General features: G+C 29.3%; 3 protein-coding genes across 7 annotated transcripts; 1 reads left to right on the top strand and 2 right to left on the bottom strand.

Annotated features, from left to right (window-relative positions):
• The first annotated feature begins 4,764 nt into the window (after positions 1-4,764).
• Positions 4,765-7,344, top strand: LOC108844674 (ethylene-responsive transcription factor RAP2-7-like). 2 transcript variants are annotated; one of them, XM_018617959.2, is made up of 9 exons: positions 4,767-5,474; positions 5,556-5,581; positions 5,675-5,705; positions 5,804-5,891; positions 5,996-6,144; positions 6,415-6,509; positions 6,585-6,712; positions 6,791-6,868; positions 6,975-7,344. In XM_018617959.2, exons 1-9 carry the CDS (start codon positions 5,044-5,046, stop codon positions 7,170-7,172), a joined length of 1,224 nt encoding a protein of 407 aa, XP_018473461.1. In that variant the 5' UTR covers positions 4,767-5,043; the 3' UTR covers positions 7,173-7,344. The 2 variants fall into 2 exon arrangements, with proteins under 2 accessions (XP_056861423.1, XP_018473461.1); XM_057005443.1 differs by lacking the exons at positions 6,415-6,509; positions 6,585-6,712; positions 6,791-6,868; positions 6,975-7,344 and having other exon boundaries at positions 4,765-5,474; positions 5,996-6,148.
• A 915-nt stretch (positions 7,345-8,259) lies between these two features.
• LOC108846668 (uncharacterized) lies at positions 8,260-9,628 on the bottom strand. Its single transcript, XM_057005615.1, has 2 exons — positions 9,490-9,628; positions 8,260-9,412 (listed from the first exon to the last, which is right to left on the bottom strand). Exons 1-2 carry the CDS (start codon positions 9,553-9,555, stop codon positions 8,348-8,350), a joined length of 1,131 nt encoding a protein of 376 aa, XP_056861595.1. The 5' UTR covers positions 9,556-9,628; the 3' UTR covers positions 8,260-8,347.
• A 4,904-nt stretch (positions 9,629-14,532) lies between these two features.
• Positions 14,533-17,285, bottom strand: LOC108847105 (uncharacterized). 4 transcript variants are annotated; one of them, XM_018620291.2, is made up of 6 exons: positions 17,133-17,285; positions 16,782-17,037; positions 16,427-16,703; positions 16,315-16,353; positions 15,742-15,839; positions 14,533-15,634 (listed from the first exon to the last, which is right to left on the bottom strand). In XM_018620291.2, the coding sequence occupies exons 5-6, from the start codon at positions 15,805-15,807 to the stop codon at positions 14,609-14,611; spliced, it is 1,092 nt and encodes a 363-aa protein (XP_018475793.1). In that variant the 5' UTR covers positions 15,808-15,839; positions 16,315-16,353; positions 16,427-16,703; positions 16,782-17,037; positions 17,133-17,285; the 3' UTR covers positions 14,533-14,608. The 4 variants fall into 4 exon arrangements, with proteins under 4 accessions (XP_018475793.1, XP_018475792.1, XP_018475791.1 ...); XM_018620290.2 differs by having other exon boundaries at positions 15,742-15,822; XM_018620289.2 differs by having other exon boundaries at positions 15,742-16,353.
• Between the last annotated feature and the right edge of the window lie 5,653 nt (positions 17,286-22,938).

Below are 22,938 nucleotides of genomic sequence, written 5' to 3'. Positions count from 1 at the left end.
GAAACTTGGATTGAGATTTATAGATTTTCTCAAATAATTGCAAAGAATCACTTTCAGGAAGCGACCACACTACCTGTCTCCTCCAGGATATCCTCGCCAGTTCATCATAAGTTTCTTCTATGAACTTTCCAGATTTTTTAAGGTCGGTTGTGGATTATTTGAGAAGATTTACTTTCTTGATTTTGAATTGTTTTCTTCTAAAAGATTTGTGGATTTTGCCTTTTTTACATTTGTTTCAGTCGACCCTCATGTCTTTCACCGTCAATGGTTCACATGCTCGCGACTTTAACGACCACCGGTTCAAGACTGGTTCGAAAATTCTTAAAATGCACTATACCAATGATTTGTCTGTTGATCAGATCAAACGATGAGAAGAGGAAACCATCAGTTGCTCCTCCTTCCGGGTTAGGAATACAATGAAGTTGACTAAAGAGATAGAAAAGGAAGCTGGAAATTGGTTCATAAAGTTTATAGAAAAAGCTTGGAGAAGAGAATGAAGAAGTGTAAAGGCACGGGTGATGCAGATGTTAACAAGTTCCACTGTCTCTGATTTTCTAAGTTGTAAACTAGGTGAAAGCAGAACAGACTGCTGATAGCACGAGATATAGGTACATTCAAAAGCATCATAGATCACTAGAAAGCTCAGAATCAAAATGAAGAATTTAAACATGATTCTTTTATATTGTTCTCACTTCTATTTCAAAGGCTTTTTTTTGAACAACTTCAAAGGCTTCTTAGTTTCCACTTCTTATCGATAATTTTATTCATGGAATCTATTGCTGTTAATTAAGCTTATAATAAAGTGGCTGTTCTCAAAATGTCATAGTTAAAAAGATGGTCATATCAGTAAAAAAAAAAAGAAAAAGACAAACAAAAAAATGTTTTACAAATTACACAGCAGCTTCGTGTAAATGTAATGAAGGTCAAGTTTATCATCATCATAAGTGTTCATGTTTTATCAAACTTAGTCGAGAAATAAGCATAAGTCCAGCTGTTAAGGGTGAGTTGTCTGATTTGGTTTACAGTCAAGTTGGTCCCTTGATGGCAGTAACAACAAGCTTACATGAGAGTTAAAATCAATTCAAGAACTGTCGACATGCACTATAACTCTTTGACTTGAGAGTTAAAAATTCTTAAAATGCACTATACCACTGACTTTTCATTTTTAGTCATAAAACTTAGCTTTGAAAATCAATTTAAAAATGATGAAACAACAATCAATGATAATACATACATAATCAGAAAATTCTAGAGAAATGAAAACTAACAAGATATAACAAATATATATAACAAAATTATTGAATTATGCAAAATTTTTGAAGTTGAATAACATAACATCAAACAATTTTAACCGTCAGAGATGAACATAATAAGAGAAATTGAAAATAACGATTTAAAAATAACATTTAGTAAATGTTTTAATATAAACATAAACTTTAATAAATATCTAATGTTTCATAGTTTCTGTAATTTTTAAAAAACTGTGTGTCTTATTGGCATAGTTAAACTAAAAGAAACTCCGACAGGAATTAAATAATTATTTTAAAAATTTTACTACAATTCGATAAGTTGATAATTTCTAAAATAAACTTTAAAATACATAGCTAAGATTGTTGCAAAACAATTATGAACCTTAATTGTATTTTCAGTTAAAATTAAATTAGAATTTCAAATTTTGTATTGTTAGTTTATTCATTCGTCCGCCCGTAGGGCGGGTTTACCCTAGTTAGATATATAGGCAAGGTTGTTTAGGTACAGCAGAGACAAGAACATAAATATTTATAGGATTTGTTTTTATAATGCGTAGACGTCGGTATACATGGTCATTATGATCTGTATGGTATTTTATTTTTTGACTAGGTGTTTTCTTATGCAATGCACAAAAGTAAGTTTATATAAAACGAAATTGAAGTTATTAATATTTTAAATTTGATTTATTGGTTAAAAATTATTTGTTATTTAGTTTTTGTTTAACTTATGATATTTCCTAACTAACCGTTTTAATGTATTGTATCATGTTTAAATTCAAATAAATTCAACATTTTGAAAACTTGATTAGTCTTTTTATTATGATGATTTATGTATCAAGAAAGGTTTTTGAATAACTATCCATAAAATTTTGAATTTAATTAAAATAATCTTAATTTTGTATTTGTTTTTTTGAGTGATTTAGTTTTGTTTTAAATTTAAATAAATTTTAAAATTCAAGACTTGATTAACCGTTTTATTATGATGATTTATGTACCAAGAAAATTTCTCGAATAAACTATCCATAAAATTTTGAATTTCAATTAAATTATCTTAGTTGGTATTTGTTTTTGAGTGGCTTAGTTTTGTATTTGTTAAGATATACTTAGATTAGTATTGATAAAAATAGATATTTATAAAAGTTGGCTAAATTTTATTATTAGCTGATGTGGAATTTTTCTTAAACTTTTGTATTATTCTAATTTTTTAGTGATAATAATGTACATGATTTATATTTATGGAATGTACCCAATTTTATTATCTTAAAAAAGACAAAATATCTATCATTAAGATTTACATTTTTTAATATGAGAATGTCACATCATATTTTTCATTAAATAATATCATATTTTTCGTGAGAGTGATCGTAATGATGACATGTAAAATAAAATTTTAAAAGATCATATTTTTTAATAGTTCTTAAACAGATTTTTGTAAATCTCTTAGTAAAGAAGACACTTCTATAATATCTTTGAAATTTGGGTGAAATAGAAATAATTAACAAAAATCAAAAACAGAAAATATATGTAAGAATAAATTTAAATAATTTGTTACTAGAAATATTGGTATGTGAATTTGAAGTGTTGGAATATACATTTGTGTTTAAGGGAGGTGATCATCTTCTTGACTCATTTGTTGATTACTCTAATCATTTGCTCCGTCTCCAAGGAATCATCTCTTAAATGGTCTTCGTAGAGAAGGTTTGAAGTATTTGATTATAATTTTAACTAGAGAATTTATCCCATACGTACGTACATGAGGGATATTTTTTTTCATTTTATAACTACATAATTTTGATATCCTCTTAAATGTTTAAAAAATATGATTTACATTTAATATTATATATTGTATAATTTTTTAATTTTATTGTTTAGGCTTCATATTTTTCATGATTAATATATAAATCACAAAAATTAATTCATTATTAAAATTTCAATTTTTTTCTAGTAACATAGTAAATAATACATGAGCTATTTACCAGTATTATTATATTATACATATAATAATTTTAGATAATATATTGCTATGAGTTTCAAAATAAACAAAAAGATAACATATAGTTGTGAATAAACATTTAACATATGTTGATAATTTTAGTTTTTGCATAAAATATTTGATAGTTTACGATGCTTTAACAATGAATGAAAAATTTATTTAAATGAAAATAAATTTTAAAACAATTTAATCTACCAATTTAATATAATTTTTTCATATTTAATTCATAGAATACCTCTGTTTAAATATAATAAAGACTATAATGATAAATATATAAAATAAAATAATTTTATTTTCTTTTTTTTTATGATAAAATTGTAATTACCATTAATAATAATACTATTATATTACTAGATTTTGTTAGATATTTTTAACAGATTTTGTTATAACTAAAAATAAAATTCAAGTCTATTGTTAAAATTTATTTATCATTGATATTTTTATTGATTATTAAAATTTAATATAAATAATAAAAATGTCATATTAAGTAATTAATTGAGTGGTCATACTATGACTTATGTGCAGGCAAAATCTAGTTTGATTATAATCCTAATAGCAGAAAGTCTTTTATAGGTATATGGTTTTTTCTTCTTTTTTGCACCTTTTTAATAGCCTATTCTTTGTATATGGTACTTTTTGATTGATCAATAAATGAAAAACTTAATAAAAAGAAAAGAGTATGCATTTTTGTGCTTAGTATTTGAATATTTCTTCTAGTAAAAATGGTGATATAGTATTTTTAGAGCCTCACATGTCTCTAATATATTGGTTAATATTTTTTTTATTTGCAGGTAGATTTTCATTTTAGCATCCATGATATAATTTTTACATCAAATTTTATATTTATTTAGAATATTTGAATAGAATTCCTTTCAGAATTACAATCTTAATTAGGTAAAAAAATGCCTAACTCTTATTATCCCCTTGATAAAAGTGACGGCAGGTTGAGTAAATAGAAGTAGTGAGCCGAGATCATCATAGTAAACCAAAAGCATTGACCAGAAAGCAGCAGTGCCTAATTGAAATTAAAAAAAAAGATTGAATTTGTTCAAAATCTTAAAAGAAGTTGGATATTAGGGATTTATCATAGGAGGAGGGAAATGATAGTGATGGGGGAAGAAAATTGGGGAAATTTAATGTGTGAAATGCAAATAGGGTGAGTTTAGTGGGTAAGGAGTGCAATTATTTTAAAATAAAAAATCTAAAAAGTGACAATAACAACCGGACACCTGCTAAGCCGGTAGACCAAGGCCAAAAGAGAAAAAATAACGTTATACTCTTTTTTGTCAATTAAAAAATAACGTTATATAACATTATCGATGAATCATATTGTTATACAGTGAAATCTCTATAAATTAATAATGTTTGGACTATAGTAAAACTATAAATTTTTATTAATTTATAGAAATTATTAATTTATAGAAATATTAATTTCTATATTAATTTATAGAGGTTATACTGTATATAGAGAGATATTAAATGTTTTAGCTTTGATTATAAATGGTGGATCAGTCCTCTAAGAAAGGCTATGAAATGTTCCCTCACACGTCTCCCTCCCTCCCTCCTCTTTCTTCTTTTAACACTCTCTCTCTCGCCGGCGTTAACATTTTTCCGTCTACGAAACTTCTCTTTCTCATTCCTCGCCGTCACTTTTAAACGACAGCGTCAGTGCTTCGATTATCTCTCTCTTCTCGTTTTCTGTGTATCATGTGATCATCGTGTTGACTAAAGAAAGATTAAAAGACGATCGCTGATACTGATCCTGCTCTGCTCCTCCTCTGCTAGTGTTTTGTTACAAAGATGCTTGATCTTAATCTCGACGCCGAGTCGACTCAGTACAGTGACTCAGTCGCAGATCGGCAGACGTCAGACGGCTCAGGGAACCGAGTGGATGAGTCAGGGACGTCGAAGTCGTCGGTAATCAATGCCGACGCAGACGAAGACTCCTCTATCTCGACTCGAGATTTCACTCTCAGCTTCGATATATTAAAAGTCGGAGGAGACGAAAGCGCCGCTTCTATCTCCGGCGTTACCAAGAAGTTATTCCCCGTGGCTGGTCACCTACGAAGCTCGAGCTCTAGAAGCTGGATCGATCTCTCTTTCGACACGGTGGCTCCGGCTCCGGCGCCGGCTCAGGTGAGAAAGAGCCGGAGAGGACCAAGGTCAAGAAGCTCGCAGTACAGAGGAGTCACCTTCTATAGAAGAACTGGTAGATGGGAATCTCACATTTGGTAAATCTTTTTTCTCAACTTTTTATTTGAACTTTTTGTGAGATCAAATCTAATAAGAACTCTTTTTTTTTTGTAATGCAGGGATTGTGGGAAACAAGTTTATTTAGGTAACATTAAATAATTTGAATTGATTGTTGATAGAACAACAAGTGTACTTAGATTTCATCTTTTAACTCTCTTATTTATTTCAATTTATATAGGTGGTTTTGACACTGCTCATGCCGCTGCTAGGTACCTCTCTACTTTATCCTTTTTTGGGTTAGGTTTTTTTATATATGAATCAACTTTTGAGTTTTTATTTTTTTATTTTTATGTATATATTTATGTAGAGCTTATGATCGAGCTGCTATCAAATTTAGAGGCGTTGATGCTGATATCAACTTTACTGTTGGTGATTATGAGGAAGATATGAAACAGGTTTTTTTTTGTTTATATATATGAATGTTAGTTTGGCTTATTAATTTGTGTCATGTGATCTTTCTTTTTATGTTGTTCGAATGTTATTAACCTCTAAAAAACAGGTAGAGAACCTGAGTAAGGAAGAGTTTGTGCACATACTCCGTCGTCAGAGCACTGGTTTCTCGAGGGGAAGCTCAAAGTATAGAGGGATTACATTACACAATTGTGGCAGATGGGAAGCTAGGATGGGGCAGCAGCTTCTTGCTAAAAAGTGAGCAAACCTTTTCTCTTTCATTCTCTGAAATGGGACACTAGGATTGGTGAAGTAAAGAAAAATGCTGTTTTTAGCAAATGGTACGATTGTTCAGTCTTGGAAATTTTTTAAAATGGTTGAATTGGAGTAGAAGCTGCTTATAGTGATAATGATTTACTTGTTTGGCCAGAAAAAAAAAAACAGTATACCTCCCTAAGAAGAATTTAATTAGTTTTCAAGATCCAGCATGAGTTTCTCTCTTTCTGAACACTTGCTTCTTGAAAACAGGGCTTGCGACAAGGCTGCGATAAGCTCTAATGGTAGTAAGGAAGCAGTCACAAACTTTGAGCTTAGTTCATACCCGAATGACATTAACTCTGAGAGTATGTAATCTTGTGAATATGTTCATCATCAGTCGATAGAAAACAGCTCTGATTGTTTTCTTCATCTCTATGAAGGTGGTCATGACAAACTTGATCTAAACTTGGGAATCTCTCTTTCCCCCGGATATGTGTCAAAGCAAAACGGGAGGATCTCTTATTCCCCTTCTAATCCGTATGTAACTCAAACTGGAGTTAGCTTGACGGTAATTTCTCAATTATCAAATCTCTGAAGAATCCTTCAAAATGGTTAGACTGTTTCTTACAAGTGTTCAAAATTGCAGATAGATACCGAGTTCATGGGAAAGCCGGTGAATACACCTCTTCCTTATGGTTCATCGGACCATCGTGCTTACTTTGAGGTAAAGACAACAGTATCTGAAGTCAAACAACACAATTCCTAAGTAAATTCCAGACAGTGAAACAATGTTTGATGTTGTTTTTAAATGTTATGTTTTGATTTTTCAGGAGAATAGAAGTGAAGCTGAAGGAGGGATGATGAGTAACTGGGGATGGCAGAGACCTGGCCAAACCAGCACCATGAGACCGCAACAACCACCACAGTTGTTCTCAGTTGCAGCAGCAGCATCATCAGGATTCTCTAATTCCCGCCAACAACCTCACAGTGAAAATGCCTCTCAGGGTTATTTTTATCCACAATTTTAACTATACAGAAGGAGGCTTACAATAAAAGTTGTGTTTCTATATGAATTCTTTATAAATGGATCCATATGCTTTCTTTATCTTTATCTTTAATGTGGGAAAAGAATGTTATGCGCTGTAAATATATAAGGCACGAGGATTGAATTTTTGTCGTTATGTGAAACTTTTTGGAACCCCCAATGGATTAGGTGATAAAACCTTTTTTTTTCCTCTGTAAATTTCATTAGCAAACAAAGATGAACAAGAGAAAGTACAGACACTAAGCAGACGGTAATAGAAATATCCAACCGATTAAACAACAGAACATAGCACTTGGCTAGAGAAACATCATCTTTTAAACTGAACATAAGACTAGAAAGCTGAATTCCAAGGGAGCAGAAGACTTCAACACAGAAGCATCTAACTCAGCAGATGTCACAAAAGCATACCACCACCAACGACAAGAGGCTCTTGCTTCATCCTCGACCCAGCTATAGGAGCGAAGCTACAAGAAAAGTCCACACAAACCTTACCATCTCTGAGAGAGAACAAATTAAGAACTCAACTCACTCTTAGGAGATAAAACGGTAGCCTTTCTATTTGTACACATTCGTATGTAACTAAAGGTGAGTCCAGTGCAGTTCTTGGTGGTTATGTCTCTGAAGGTGTCTCGGACAAAGGTGCAACCAGCAAATATACTATCCCAAGGACGGACCCTAAAGGCACCCATCATCTGATGGGGTTGGTTGACCTACCCTGCGTTCACTTGGCACACAAAGCCTTTGTAAATCTATTTGTCATTACAAAAAAATTACAAATAAACATGTTGACATTATTCAGTATATTTTATTTTCATCTAATATTATTTTACTCATTGCATATATTGCAACTGGTTTTGTTTCTTTCACCGAGTAGAAATTATTAACGTATTTGGAAATCACAAACGATGGGATTGAGACCACTTGCTAAGACTCAAAAACTGGAGTTGCTTGTGGTTGAAGCTAGTACTCAGGCTTCAAGAAGAGGTGTTAATTATGGTCGTGCAACTTCTGTATATTTCAGGCAACACTTGTCACTCATGGATGTATTGAGATCGCATTACTCACTCATATCTAAACTTTTAGAATTTCGATTTCATAGTAAAAGCCAAAGCATCATGGATAATACATAGAAAATGAAACAGAGCTGGTTAATAAAGCTTAAGGAGAATTGGACTGATTGATACGATTAGCATTGAGGTAAGATTGAGGTGGAATGAAGTAAGGGGCAGTGAAATTGGAGAAGTTACTCGTCTTACACTTATCCCCGAGAGTGAATATTCCCCGTTCGCTTTTATCGATGAAATAGATTGAGTTTTGGCATTTCTGGTGGGAGCTGGCCTTGAGACAGAAAGGTTCAGACTTGGAGAGGAAAATGCAGAGATCTCCAATGTCATTAGTGTAGCACCATTGCCGTGGGTTAAATCTGTTAAGACCTTGCTTGAACACCCACATTTGATACTCTTCCATCCTCCCTCCCTTGTCGTTATTTCTCTTTCTGAACCGCTTAATCATAAACATTTCTTGCGTGGATCCACGTGACTCCACCAACTCTTCGACCGTGCTACACAAATCTAATTCTTCCCATTCTGACTGCAACAACTGAGGAGTGTTAAAGCCATTTCTACACAGCTTTGGTTTCTCCACGTTTTCCTCAAGATCCCAGTATCCAATGTGTGTGCCCCCAAAAGCGGGCATGGCGAACTTTTTATCTCTCTTTGAATACATGACTCGGGAGTTGAAGAAGCTTGGGTCTTCGATTCTGATGTTGACCCACTTTATATTCTTTTCAGCAGGCCTACATAGGCTGAGTTGAGGTCCAACGAATTTGACTGCCAAGATGCAGTCTTCGTCATCAGGAGAAGAGGATGACATGGCCACGTTGGTTACTAGTTCGGTTTGACAATGAGGCAGCGTTTCGAAATCAGGCAGTACGATTCCTGATGAATCTGATTCCGACACTCCAGGGTTGAGATCATCTGAAAGATACGGGCCGTATTTTGAACTAAGTACCCACCCATGTGATGCTCCCATCGTTCCCCTTTCTGCCATCATGTCCATTGGCACCGTCTTTTCCAAAACCCTAGTCCAACAGCTAGGGCCAGAAAAATCAGTGATCATGAGTCTACCGATTTCCCCTTCAAGCCAATTCTCTCCACAATGTTCAGCACCGTAGATGTGACATAGAGGGGTTTCGGACAAGAAACGAGCACCAACGAGGTGTCTCTGCGGATTAATCCGACATCAGAAAAAAAAACAAAGTATTACATAACTAATTAAAAAGACAAGAGAGAGCGGCTTACAACTCCTAGCGCAGGTTGTTTCCTAAGACAGAGCCTAGGGAGACGGCTGAGAAGCAGAGAACTCATAGCGTGCGTTTTTCTGGTAATGCAAAAATCTCTAGTTGAAACTTTGGTAATGACTCCATTTAATATAAGATGAATAGCAGCCTTTTTTTTCAAAAAAAAAAAAAAAGATGAATAGCCTTGTTCCTCAAGTCTTTCTATAGCTATGTTTCCTTTCTGTGGTCCTCAACTTCTCATTTTCCCTGAGTCATAGTTATTTCAATTATTCTACTACCCATATAACTGAGATGAGTACGTAGTCTTGCTCCTCGCTCCTTTCCATAACTCCTTTCGATTTTATGTGGTTCTCGTTTTCCTAGGGTCCAATTTATTTTATTTGTTTTGGCTACCAGCAAAAATATATTAATGGGCCCATGAATCAATTTTTTACCTAATTATTATAACACAATTTTTTCTTTTAATTTTCATAGTTCTCCCTGCCTTGCTCACCAAGTCTTTCCATAATCATATACAATCTATTCCAACAGTATAAGCATATTTCTTTTTTATACATCTATAATATTAAGGGAGCATGATCCTATTTTAAAAATTTAAGATTCTACCTCTACATTTCAATATATTTATAAGTTTTTCTATTGGCATTTAATTTAAATTAAAAATACAATATTCTATAACTATGGTAATTAATACTTTTCATATTTTGTGAATGATAATAATTTTAATTTTAATGCAGTATATACTTTTCATTTAATTTGAATATTATTTTCAAATGTTGTATCTAATCTATTAATTTAACCCTAATTTAGAGAAATTGCCAAAAATACAATTTTCATAGTACCACTTTTCATGTTTACACTAACCACTTTTACCACTACTTTTAATGAAGGGTTTAGATTTGAACGTTTAGGATTTAGGGTTTAGATTTTATGTTTTAGGGTTTAGATTTGATGTTTTAGGGTTTAGGGTATAAAGTTTAGGGTTTAGAGTTGAGGATTTAGGGTTATAGTTGAGGTTTCAGGGTTTAGGGTTTAGGATATTGAATTTAGGGTATATAGTTTAGGGTTTAGGGTTTAGAGTTGAAGATTTAGGGTTTAGGGTTTAGAATTGGGGGTTTAGGATTTAGAATTTTGGATTAAAATTTTGAAAAGCATATAAAAACAAAGATATAAGAGTCTTTAACATTTTAATAAATAAGGTATTTTTGAAAATGTGTACTTAGTGGTGGTAAAGATGAATAATGGTACCTTCAAAGTGGTATTTTTGAAAATTCCCCATTAATTTAGGGATTATCTACTACTTGAAGTTCTCATTTAAATTTTGGACTCTTTTAAAGTTGTTGCTAGAATATATCATGCCTCCTATACAATGCAACCTACCAACTTAAATTAAACCAAATCTTAACCAACATAGATTAGTTAAACCTAACCAGTAACACTTTTATAATATTTTTGGTTAATCTCTTAATATAATTAGATCATATAAAACTGAACCACTCTTAAATCAACGAGTTCCATATCATTCCAGACATAAGAGAAAAAATATTCGACTCATTTACAACGTAAGCATACAAAGACCGTGTATGCTTATGCTCATTGATCTTCCAAAAACCAAATAATTGTGGCATAGACCAACATAAGCTCATGTTCGTATCACTAACTTTATTTCCATATATTTACTCTTCACCTACATCATATCACAACATACACAGTTATGCAAGAACATGATTTTTTTTGTCCAAACAACCAAATAATGGTGGCATATGGTCAGTAAATTTTTTAAATATGTTTTTTATATATTACATTTTACGAGACTATGTGTATAAATTTTTTTTTTGAAAAATAGCATAACTATGTGTATAAGTTAAAATGTAAAATGTGTGACAAGACAAATTATTATACTAAAAATGAAAGAAGATTAAATACAAACTAATAACAAGTATAACACAAATGATAACACTATTAAACTCTATATATATTTGATAAAATATTATATATATGTCTAATATGTATATATAGATAAATGTTACACAAAATATATATAATATTATATACACATATTATATATACCATATATTATTAATTGAAATTTGATAAATCAATTTCTGCCCTTTAGGGCGCGGGTCCTAATCTAGTCTATACTATTAAAACAGAAATATTCTGAAAAATCTACTTATAAAAGGTTGTTGCACCTATTCATTAATATTTTTTTGGTGTTACCTTTATTTTCTCTAACTATACTATATATATTTTGAGATAATTTTCTAACGTGTTGTTTAATTAAGTTTTCTAGCATAGCGTAACACGTGGAATATTTGATTTCCTTAAATACATGTCCTCATTTATTTTAGACTAAACATGTAGAGTATACAAAATATTACAAACTTTTTTTTTGATATATTAACTATGCGATATATTACACTGGTCGTAAACAATAACGATTAAACAAAATATTGATTTACATCACTAAGTACATATCACGTAAGATATACATAGATTAACATATAACTCACATGGTAGTGAAATCAAGTTTCGTGTAATCTCAATTATGAGCATTGATCTTAAGTTGAAGTTTGTGTATTGAATTTTTTTACCACGCCAATATTTTATTATGAATATGCATAAACCAGATTTTTTATGTGCTATTCTATTGTATATGCATAATTATGTATTAATTTAAACATGTTTTTCAATCATAATACATGATTTATTTTACTAAATGAATATATGTTTTCATCAAAAACAAATGTGGAAAAACTTCATTAATATGTTTATATGATTCTTATTCTAAAATTGAAAATGTATATAAAAATAACTAAAAATCCTATTATATATTTGTTCTAATATTATATTTTCCATAAAAACATGTAACTTGACATTTATAACAACCATTTTAAATCGGTCAAATTTGAATACATCACCAAAATATTTTCAAATATTTAATGTACTTCTTATTTTTAAATTGCATTTTCATAAAATTCTGTAACTTACAAATACTACAAACTTTTTCAAACCTTTAGAATATGAATATACACCTCAACAAATATTGTCAAAATTTTTATTATTTCTAATTAACAATAAATGATTTCTTGAATATAAAAATTGGATGCAGTTTATTTTTCAAATTTATTTTTAATAAAATATTTCAAATATAAATACGCAAGGAACAAATATCATTATTTTTGTTAAATTAAAATTTTGTCAAAACATATTCCAGCTCTTTAAAAGCGCGGATCAAATAGTTGATTCAGTTTTATATACTATTATAAAGTATATCTGAAATTTAATCAAATTTTACAAAAATTTATAAGATTTTCTAGGTTTTTATCAGGTCAACCGGTGTCGGTTCACGGGTTAATGACGAGTTTTTGGATTTTATCAAACTTTTAATATATAAATAGATTTTCATTAAATACAAAATTTGTGAAAATATATCATCCTGTAGAACTTCTAATAGAATGCTACAGAAGAGTTAAATAATTTGTAAAGTTAGAATGCTTTAGTCGCACAATGTGAATGGATATGCAGTATTAGTCCCCATCATTCAGTTTCAGTTAAGGTATTTTTTTTGTTGTTTTAATTTCAGTTGGGTTATTTCAGTTTTTATTTCAGTTTAGTAGCAAAATTGGTAACCGACTAGTATGCAAAAAAAATTGGGTCTAATTCAGTTCCAGTCTCATTCTGGTTTATGGGTAGTTATGTATTTATAGATAAAAATATAGGATAATTTGGAGTTTTAATTTAAATATCAGGTAATTCGGGGTGTTCGGATACAAATATCAGATAATTAAGATAATTTTTTGATATTTTGGATAAAAAAGGGCAATTCGGTTTATAAATAATATTTTTGTATAATTTTTATTTATAAATGAAATATAATTAATATTTTTAAGTATATCATTTGTATTTTTAAAATTTAGGTACTTTCGTTCTCGGTTCTGTTTATTTTTTATTCCAGAGATAAATGATTTGTTCGGTTATTTATGAAATTCATTTCAATTTTGATTTCGTTGTTTTCAGTTTTATTTCAGTCAGTTCGAAAACAAACCCGCACTTTTTAAACGCGAATCAAAATCTAGTTATTATTGTTAAGACGTAAAATAAATGATGTCGAATTATTATAGTAAATACAATGAGGGAAGAAGTTAGGAAGATGTTATCAACAATTTTAAAAAGATAAATTCGATTTTTTTTTACTTTGTAATAAATTTATTTTAATTAATTAAAAGTCGATAAATAAAGTGGTTAGAATTAATTAAAGATAAATTAAAAATTCTGTAATAAATCACTTAAAATATGTAATATTATTTTGTACTTTATTTTCAATAGAATAATCTATAGCTTTACCGGCGCGTGCGTGTGCATATTAACTTTTGCCTTTTATAAGTTGTTTGTTGACATTTTTAAACATATACATATAGGTTATTTAGAGATTCTAGGTTTCTAAGAACTTACCCATACTCCAAGAATCCGACTTGATCTCCTTCTTAAAAATTATAATATTCAAACAAATTTTATTTCAAAATTCAAAAAGTTGATACTCGGAAAAACAAATGTATCTGAACATGTGCAAAAATGTAAAGAGAATATAATACAGTGTATAGATGACAAAAACAGCAAAAAAGTATATATATATATATATATAAACCATTAACTTAAAAAATTAAATAATATAATCTGAATAATTATTAGGAAGTTTGGTCAAAATAATATCCGCCCATAGTGCGGTCGCTATCTAGTAATTAATTAACTAAGAGCATCTCCAATGTAAAACACCATTTTTTTCTCTAAAATGGAGTAAAAGTGATTATGGAGTAAAAATGTTCCAACTCCACTCCATTTCTCATTCCATAATGGAGTGATGAACAAAAAAAAAATAGATTACTCCATTTATGGAGTAAACTCCATTATGGAGTGAGAAATGGAGTGGGGTTGGAGTATTTCTACTCCAAACTCACTTTTACTCCATTTTGAAGGAAAAAATGGAGTTGGGTTGGAGAGTGGTTGTATCATTGTGATGCTCAAACTCCAAATAACATTTGAAAGTAAAATCAGACTATACAATAGAAGTGCGAGTGAGTTTCCATAGTAATCTAAATGCGACAAGTAAAGAAACACAATTAAGAGGATTGAGGTGGAATGAAATAAGGGACAGGGGAGAAGCCAAGTCCACCAATCCAGACATTATCGTGGATACTGACTTTTCCGAAGTCAAAGTCGCGCACGTAATAGATGCAGTTTGGGTTTAGGCCATACAAGCTAGCCTTTACAGAGAAAGGTTCGCCTTTGGTGGAGAGGAAAATACAGAGATCTCCGATGTCGTTAGTGGATACGGCTGTGCAAATTTTATCATATTGTATCTTGAACACCATGAAACGCTGCCAACACGGAATCCCAAAATTGAGCTCGCTCCTATCTGAGTACCACTTAACAATAAAAGTTTCACCTGTGGGTGCCTCCACCAAGTGTTCGCTCCTGTAACACTTAGACAACTGCTGCAACTCCGACTGCACAAACTCTTTATAGTAGTAGGAACAAGACCCCAAGTTACGTGATCTGTGTTTTTCAAGATCCCAGTATCCTATGTGTGTGCCTCCACAATCCAGCATGGAGAACATCTTATCTCTCTTTGAGTACATAACTCGGGAGTTGAAGAAGCCTGGGTCTTCGATTCTGATGTTGACCCACTTTTTATTCTTTTCAGCAGGCCTACATAGGCTGAGTTGAGGTCCAACGAACTTGACTGCCAAGATGCAGTCTTCGTCATCAGGAGAAGAGGACGACATGGCGACGTTGGTTACCAGTTGGGTTTGGCAATGAGGTAGCGTTTCGAGACGAGGCTGTGAGATTCGCTTCGGATCTGAATCAGACGCTCTCGGGTTTAGATCGTCTTGAAGACACACTACGGTCTCTTTCAAAGTAGCTACCCAGCCATGGGATGCTCCTATCGTTCCTGCTGCTGTCATCAACTCCGTGGGCACCAACTTTTCTAAAACTTCGTCATCCTTCTCTTCCCAAGCATTAACATTGCGAATCACAAGTTTGCTCACACTCTCATCCCTCGAACTATATTGACAATGTTCAGCGCGTACGATGCGACAAATAGAGGTTTCTGACAAGTATCGAGCGCCAGATAGGTATTTCTTCTGCAGAGTGAAATCCGATATCAGATAAAAAACAAAAGTATTACATAACAAATTAAAAAGACAAGAGAGAGCATAACAAATTAAAAAGACAAGAGAGAGTGGCTTACAACTCTTAGCGCAGGAGGTTTCCTCATACAGAGCCTAGAGAGACGGCTGAGAAGTAGAGAACTCATAGCGTGCTTTTTTTCCTGTAATGAAAAGATATCTAGTTGAAACTTTGGTGATGACTCCATTTAATATAAGATGAATAATAGCCTTGTTCCTCAAGTCTTTCCATAACTCATATTAGTGTTATAATAATTAGGTAAAAAAATGATTCATGGGCCCATTAATATATTTTTTTCTGGTAGCCAAAACAAATAAAATAAATCGGACCCTAGGAAAATGAGAACCACACAAATCCAAAAGGAGTTATGGAAAGGAGTGAGGAGCAAGACTACGTACTCATCTCAGTTATATGGGTCCATTCGTTGATAAGTAGAATAAAAGTGATCTAAGAACTTTAGTTAAGAAACTCCCATTTTGAGTGGTCCAATGGGAGTTTCTTAATTAAGGATTCTTAAAAAAGTTTATTGTAACAAAACAAATGCAAACAAAGATGGAAACCACAGTGCATAAACATATATGATCAATGGTACATGTGTGTTTTGCTACGAGAATAAAAGACAAGTGAAACATACTCTATGGAGATGATAATTGGTGTATCTGTAATCAAAATCCTGCAGTGTAAATATATTTTATCAGAGAGATGAGATTTGGGGAGATATAGAGGCAGGGAGATGGAGGAACAACCTTGAGGAGTCTTGAGTGTAAAAAGAGTCAGGCTTTGTCCCGATCTTAAGAGATGGTGTTGAACTGCCTCCTCACTTCTTCCACCATCTTAAGAGCTGCACTTCCACGCTCTTCATCATCGTCATTGCAGAGAACCAATACGGAAGCATCGCTCCAACAAGCAACCCTATCACCACCTTTGGTGTCAACAGATCCACCGTCTCTATTCCTGCTCGGCTCACAAATGCACCAAACACAGAGCCAATGACACCAGAGCAGTAGAACCAATCGCAAATCCCTGTTGTACAGTACATAACAAACCACAAGCTTGAGCACTGTGGTTTCATTTGTATAAAACTGACAAAATGATATATACCTTTCCGATAGCAGCAGTGGTGTTTCCAGCAGCATCAAGAGCGTCGGTTCTTTCTCGGATACGATGGCTCAAGAGCAAGTCCGAATATTTCAACTGCCTTAATCTCAGCCCTATGGTTTTTAATTCCTTCCTCTTCGTCATCGCTAGCTTTTCTCCTCCGAGTCGCCAAAGAGCGCTTCAGCTCCTCGGGATCACACTCGTGCTCCAGTTCTCCTGCATCAGCTGACGCCATAACTATCTCTCTCTCTCTAGAAACCTGAAAAAGAGATTGAACTCGTGAATCAAAACCCCTAACCTCACCGAGAAATTGAAGAATCGAAGGAACGAACAAAATCTAAACCCTAATTTTACCTTTTAGAGGCGTTTCGTTCTGCTGCGATTTATCGAATGGAGTGGAGGAAGAGATGGAAGAACACAACCAAGCGGAGAAGACGAGAAACAAAAGGAAAGAAAAAGAGAGAAGAAAAAAAATAATTAATGCCTTTGCTTGGTATGCTGACACGTGGATAAAAACAGTTCATACTCTAAGGTGCTGAGGATAAAAAAAAAATAATCGGCTACCAAAATCCTTTCTTAAGGATCGGGAACAGCCTTTTAATTTTGTTTTGATTTATTTAAATGGGCTATTAACTTTAAAAACCCACTTAAGGTGCTGCAATAATCATGGTCTAATAACACAATTTTTTCTTTTAATTTTCATACTTCTCCCTGCGTTGTTCACAATAAAAATTGTATGTACTTTTTTGCCAGCATTCTTTACAACTTATTAAAAGTCATTATTTTACAACTATATTAAAGAGTATTTAATATTATTCAGTTCTTATTCTTTTTGAAAATTTTGTTTTCTAAATATTTGCAACATATCTTTCCAAAAAATCTTTCACATTATTAATTATTTGAAATAATTTATTAAATGAAACTTCAAAATAAAATCAATTTGGAATAATAAATGATTAAATCAACAAAATTATAATACGGGTCTGAATTATCTCAACTCCTTAAAAAATAGTTTCATTTAAAATAAAAACTAAATCACATAAACTAAATTAATAAAATTATAGAAAATGTTTTGAAACTTAATTTTCAATACAGAGAATGTTGAAGATATAAAATATTTTATTTAAATTAAAAATCAGTGTAAAATAAGTTTAACTTCAGGTTAAATAAATAAAATCATATTACAGGTTAGAATTATTTTAGAGTCTTCTAAAGTTTAGTCATATTTTAAAATAACAAAATAAGTCATATAAGTAATTTAAGATAAGTTTCATCAGAAGTAAAAATATACAATTTATCAAGAATCATAACTTTTATTACGTAAGATATTTGTTCCAACAAAAAATATACCCATCCTTTTTAAAAAAAATGGTGAATCATATTTATTTTTGTCTTCTAACCTAGGTTAGAATACAAATTCTGGTAATCTACTTAATCTAGAAATCTTATACTAAGTTTTATACATAGATCTATTCAGGGTATATGCCATCAACTAAAATTTCTTGTACTTTATATATGAGCTAGAAATTTGTTACGCTACGTTACAATACTATTAAAATAGAAGCAATTTTTTATCTACTTGTATATAGTCTATGTTGGACCATTACATTTATTTTTCCTATTATTTCTCATACAACTAACTTAATTGTTATTAAATATATATCATATCTAACTAACTAACTATTTAGTATTTTCAAAAGATATCTAAAATATATTTTTGAGTATCTTTCTCTAATATTACCTTTTGATAATATCTTTTTACCTTTTATTTAGAATGTAAAGATACATTTCATTTTAATATTTACTTTTATAATAAACTCATAATTAATAATAACTATAATTGAAAACTAATATTATACATTTTTCATTTATATAATAAGAAATATATTTCTATAATATTCTATACATAATTTATATTAATAATTAAATACTACACAAATTGATAAATATAAAGTAAAATCCATTTATTAACTATTTGATAAATTATGAAATGCAGAATAAAATATATTCATGAATTTTACACATACTTCAACATATTAAAACAGATACTTAATTAGATATATAAACTAATAAATAATTTATATTTTAATATATATATGTATTTAATTGTTATTAAATATTATATCATATCTAACTAACTATTTTAGTATTTTCAAAAAAGATATCTAAAATATATATTTCTGAGTAACTTTCTCTAAGATTACATTTTTGATGATATCTTTTAATAACTTTTATTTAAAATGTAAATATAAATTTCCTTTTAATATTTACTTTTTATATTCATAATTAATAATAAAATGAATATTATCCATTTTTTCAAATTATATAATAATAATAACATTTCTATAATATTCATATATACATAATTTATATTAATAATTAAATACTACACCAATTGATAAAAATAAAGTAATTTAATCCATTTATTAACTTTTGATAAATTATAAAAATAACAGAATAAAATATATTCATGAATTTTACAACATACTTCAACATATTAAAACAGATACTTAATTAAGATATATAAACTAATAAATAATTTATATTTAATATATATATATATGTTATTAAATATATATCATATCTAACTAACTTTTAGTATTTTCAAAAAAGATATCTAAAAATATTATTTTTGAGTAACTTTCTCTAAGATTACATTTTGATAATATCTTTTAATAACTTTTATTTAAAATGTAAATATAAATTTCCTTTTAATATTTACTTTTATATATTCATAAATTAATAATAAAACGAATATTATCCATTTTTCAATTATATAATAAGAAATAACATTTCTATAATATTCATATATACATAAATTTATATTAATAATTAAATACTACACCAATTGATAAAATAAAGTAATTTAATCCATTTATTAACTATTTGATAAATTATAAAATAACAGAATAAAATATATTCATGAATTTTACAACATACTCAACTTATTAAAACAAATATTTAAGTAAGATATATAAACTAATAAATAATTTTTTTTAAAAATATATATTATATATAAATTAAAATATTTAAAATAATTTAATATATTTATCAAGTATGAGGGGACGGTTAAATAACAATATTTAATTTATATAATAATTCTGAAAATAATAATAAAAATTTATCTTTTACCAATACAAAAAATAAAAATTAAATTTGTACTATAGTTTAAAGTTTTAAAAATATAAGTACATATTGATATGAGAGGGGTTATATAAATGAATATCTATTTTTCATAAAATTATATTCATGTAAATTTTAATTTAATTATATATAGTTTCAAAACAAATGTTTTTATTAAAAAAATCACATATGTATAAAGATTTCTAATTTTCAGTAAATAAGTTTTGAACACAAATTAATCATGTGCTTTATTAAGTGCGGATCAAAATCTAATAATAACAATTATTTTTATATATAACAAAAATTTATAACAAAAGTAAAATTAAAAAATATTTAAATGTTAATTTGAATAATGAAATTAAATTTAAAAAATCGAAAATATATAATATGTGAACAATAAAAGTAAAGTAAATAAATAAGTAAGCGATTATGTTTATCTCAAACTTGAATCACTAAATTGTAATAACCGATATGAATCATTGATGCTCAAAACTATTTTATTTTAGTATGAATCCCTCAAATATTGATCTATTACATTTACAAAAATGATAAATAGTTTGATTAAAAATTGTATGGCTAACTTTTGTTAAATTGGAGCATACATTCATAATATATTCACCATTCATCTTAACATTCACGATTAAATTTTTTTAAATATGACAATTTAAGTCAAATAGTTTTACATAGTGGATCATTCATAGGTTCAATCGGTACATAGTCCTAGGTTTTAGCGGTTTTTGAGGGTTTTTATAGAATTCTTAAATAATTTTTTTTTTGTAAACCCAACCGGATTCTGATTTGAGAATACCGAATATAACGCTTCATGTGTAACTTTTAAATGAAGATATACAATCAAAATTAAAGTTATATCATATTAATTTGGTTTGTTTTGAAAAATAGTTCAGCGATTTGAAAGCGTGTCAAAATGTAATTTATAACAGAAAACCATTTTTTTAGGTGTCCTTCTGTTTTCAAGTTCAACCATATTTTACAAGATTTCTGTCATTGGGAGCATTTTAAAGCTATGTTTTTTTTTCATTATTTCTAATTTCAATATATAATACTAATATATTCCTAAAATCTTTTATTGTGTAATTCCCTATTACACTTTACGGCATTAAATTTTTCGTAAGCCTTTCTATTTTTCAGAATCTATCTTATTAAAACAGAAACATTCTGTTGGACCTAACATTTATTTTGTAAATTTTTAAATTAAATACACTTTTATACTTTATAGTAAACATACATTAAATCACTAATGTTTCTTTCTTTATACTACTATTCCATGTTCCCAAAACAATATATTTATTTCTTTATACTACTATCAACGTTTCCAAACAATATACATATTTCTTTTATACTACTATCAATGTTTCCAAACAATATATTTTTTTTATCTATTATCAATGTTTCCAAATAATACAATAATTAATCTTAATTATTTTATATCTATCATTTTCTCTTTAAATTTTTGTAGAAACGTCATAATTTTCATAAATTTCAAATAGTGAACTTTAAAATTTCAATTATAAGATTACAAATTATGAAACTATATACAATTTAAATCTAATTAGATTATATATCGGTCATCCATCAGTTCAATCGGTTAGTTTCGGGTTTTAGTGATTTTTTAATATGAATATTTTAGAAACATAAATTGAATTGTCAGATCTCCGGATTAACCGGTATAATCACCAATCGGGTTGAATTAAAATATTGATTTAAATGCAAAAATATTTTAAATACACTCTTTAAAATTTATCAAAATATTTGTTAAATTATTAGTGAAATTTTTCATCGTAAATATTCCGCCGCTTCAAAAGCGCGGGACAAAATCTAGTTATGATTAATGTAATTCTTAGAAATTAATTGTCGTGTAATTATTGGAAAAGTTTCGATTATTCATATTTCTGGTACTATACATAGTCAAGTAAAAAGTTTTCCAGCAACACTTGATCATATTTCTGGTAATATCTATCTTATTAAAACAGAAACATTCTGTTGGACCTAACATTTATTTTGTAAGTTTTTAAATTAAATACATCTTTATACTTTATAGTTAAACCTACATTAAATCACTAATGTTCCTTTCTTTATACTACTATCCATGTTTTCCAAACAATATACTTATTTTTTATACTATATCAATGTTTCCAAACAATATATTTTTATATACTACTATCAATATTTCCAAATAATACAATAATTAATCTTAGTTATTTTATATCCATCATTTTCTCTTTAAAATTTTGTAGAAACGTCATAATTTCATAAATTACAAAATAATAAACTTTAAAATTTGGATTATAAGATTACAAATTATTGAAAATATTACAATTTCAATCAAATTAGATTACATATCGGTCATCCATCAGTTCAATCGGTTAGTCTCGGGTTTTTAGTGACTTTTTAATATGAATATTTTAAAAAACTAAATTGAATTGTTAGATCTCCGGATTAACCGGTATAATCACAATCAGGTTGAATTTAAAAACACTGATTTAAATACAAAAATATTTTTAAATACACACTCTTTAAAAGTTAACAAAATATTTGTTAAGTTATTAGTAAAAATTTTCATCGTAAAAATATTCCGCGCTTCCAAAAGCGGGTCAAGATCTAGTACATAGTGAAATAAAAAAGTCTCCAGCAACACTTACGATCAACAATAATAAATCCATAATAGAACCTAACGAAGACAAATATTTTTAGTAACTTCATATATTTTTCAGAATCATATACAAAACCATATATTTTTCATTTTATATTTGTATTAGCCCCTTAAAAACGACAGGTCCATTGTATTTCAAATATCTTTGCAAGCTAATTAGAGAAATATAATTAGAAATATAATCTGCCGGTTCAGTTAAGTGGCTAGTATAATAACTTGCATTCTAAAACTAAAACTAGATCTGGATCCGCACAATCGTGCGTGTGTTATTTTTTTATTTTTTATGTGATAGTTATTGTTTGTTTAAATCTATCTTATTAAAACAGAAACATTCTGTTGGACCTAACATTTATTTTGTAAGTTTTT

This window comes from Raphanus sativus, chromosome 3 (assembly GCF_000801105.2).
Source record: "Raphanus sativus cultivar WK10039 chromosome 3, ASM80110v3, whole genome shotgun sequence".
Classification (NCBI taxonomy): Eukaryota; Viridiplantae; Streptophyta; class Magnoliopsida; order Brassicales; family Brassicaceae; genus Raphanus; species Raphanus sativus.
This window is presented reverse-complemented; position numbering and strand designations above follow the sequence as displayed.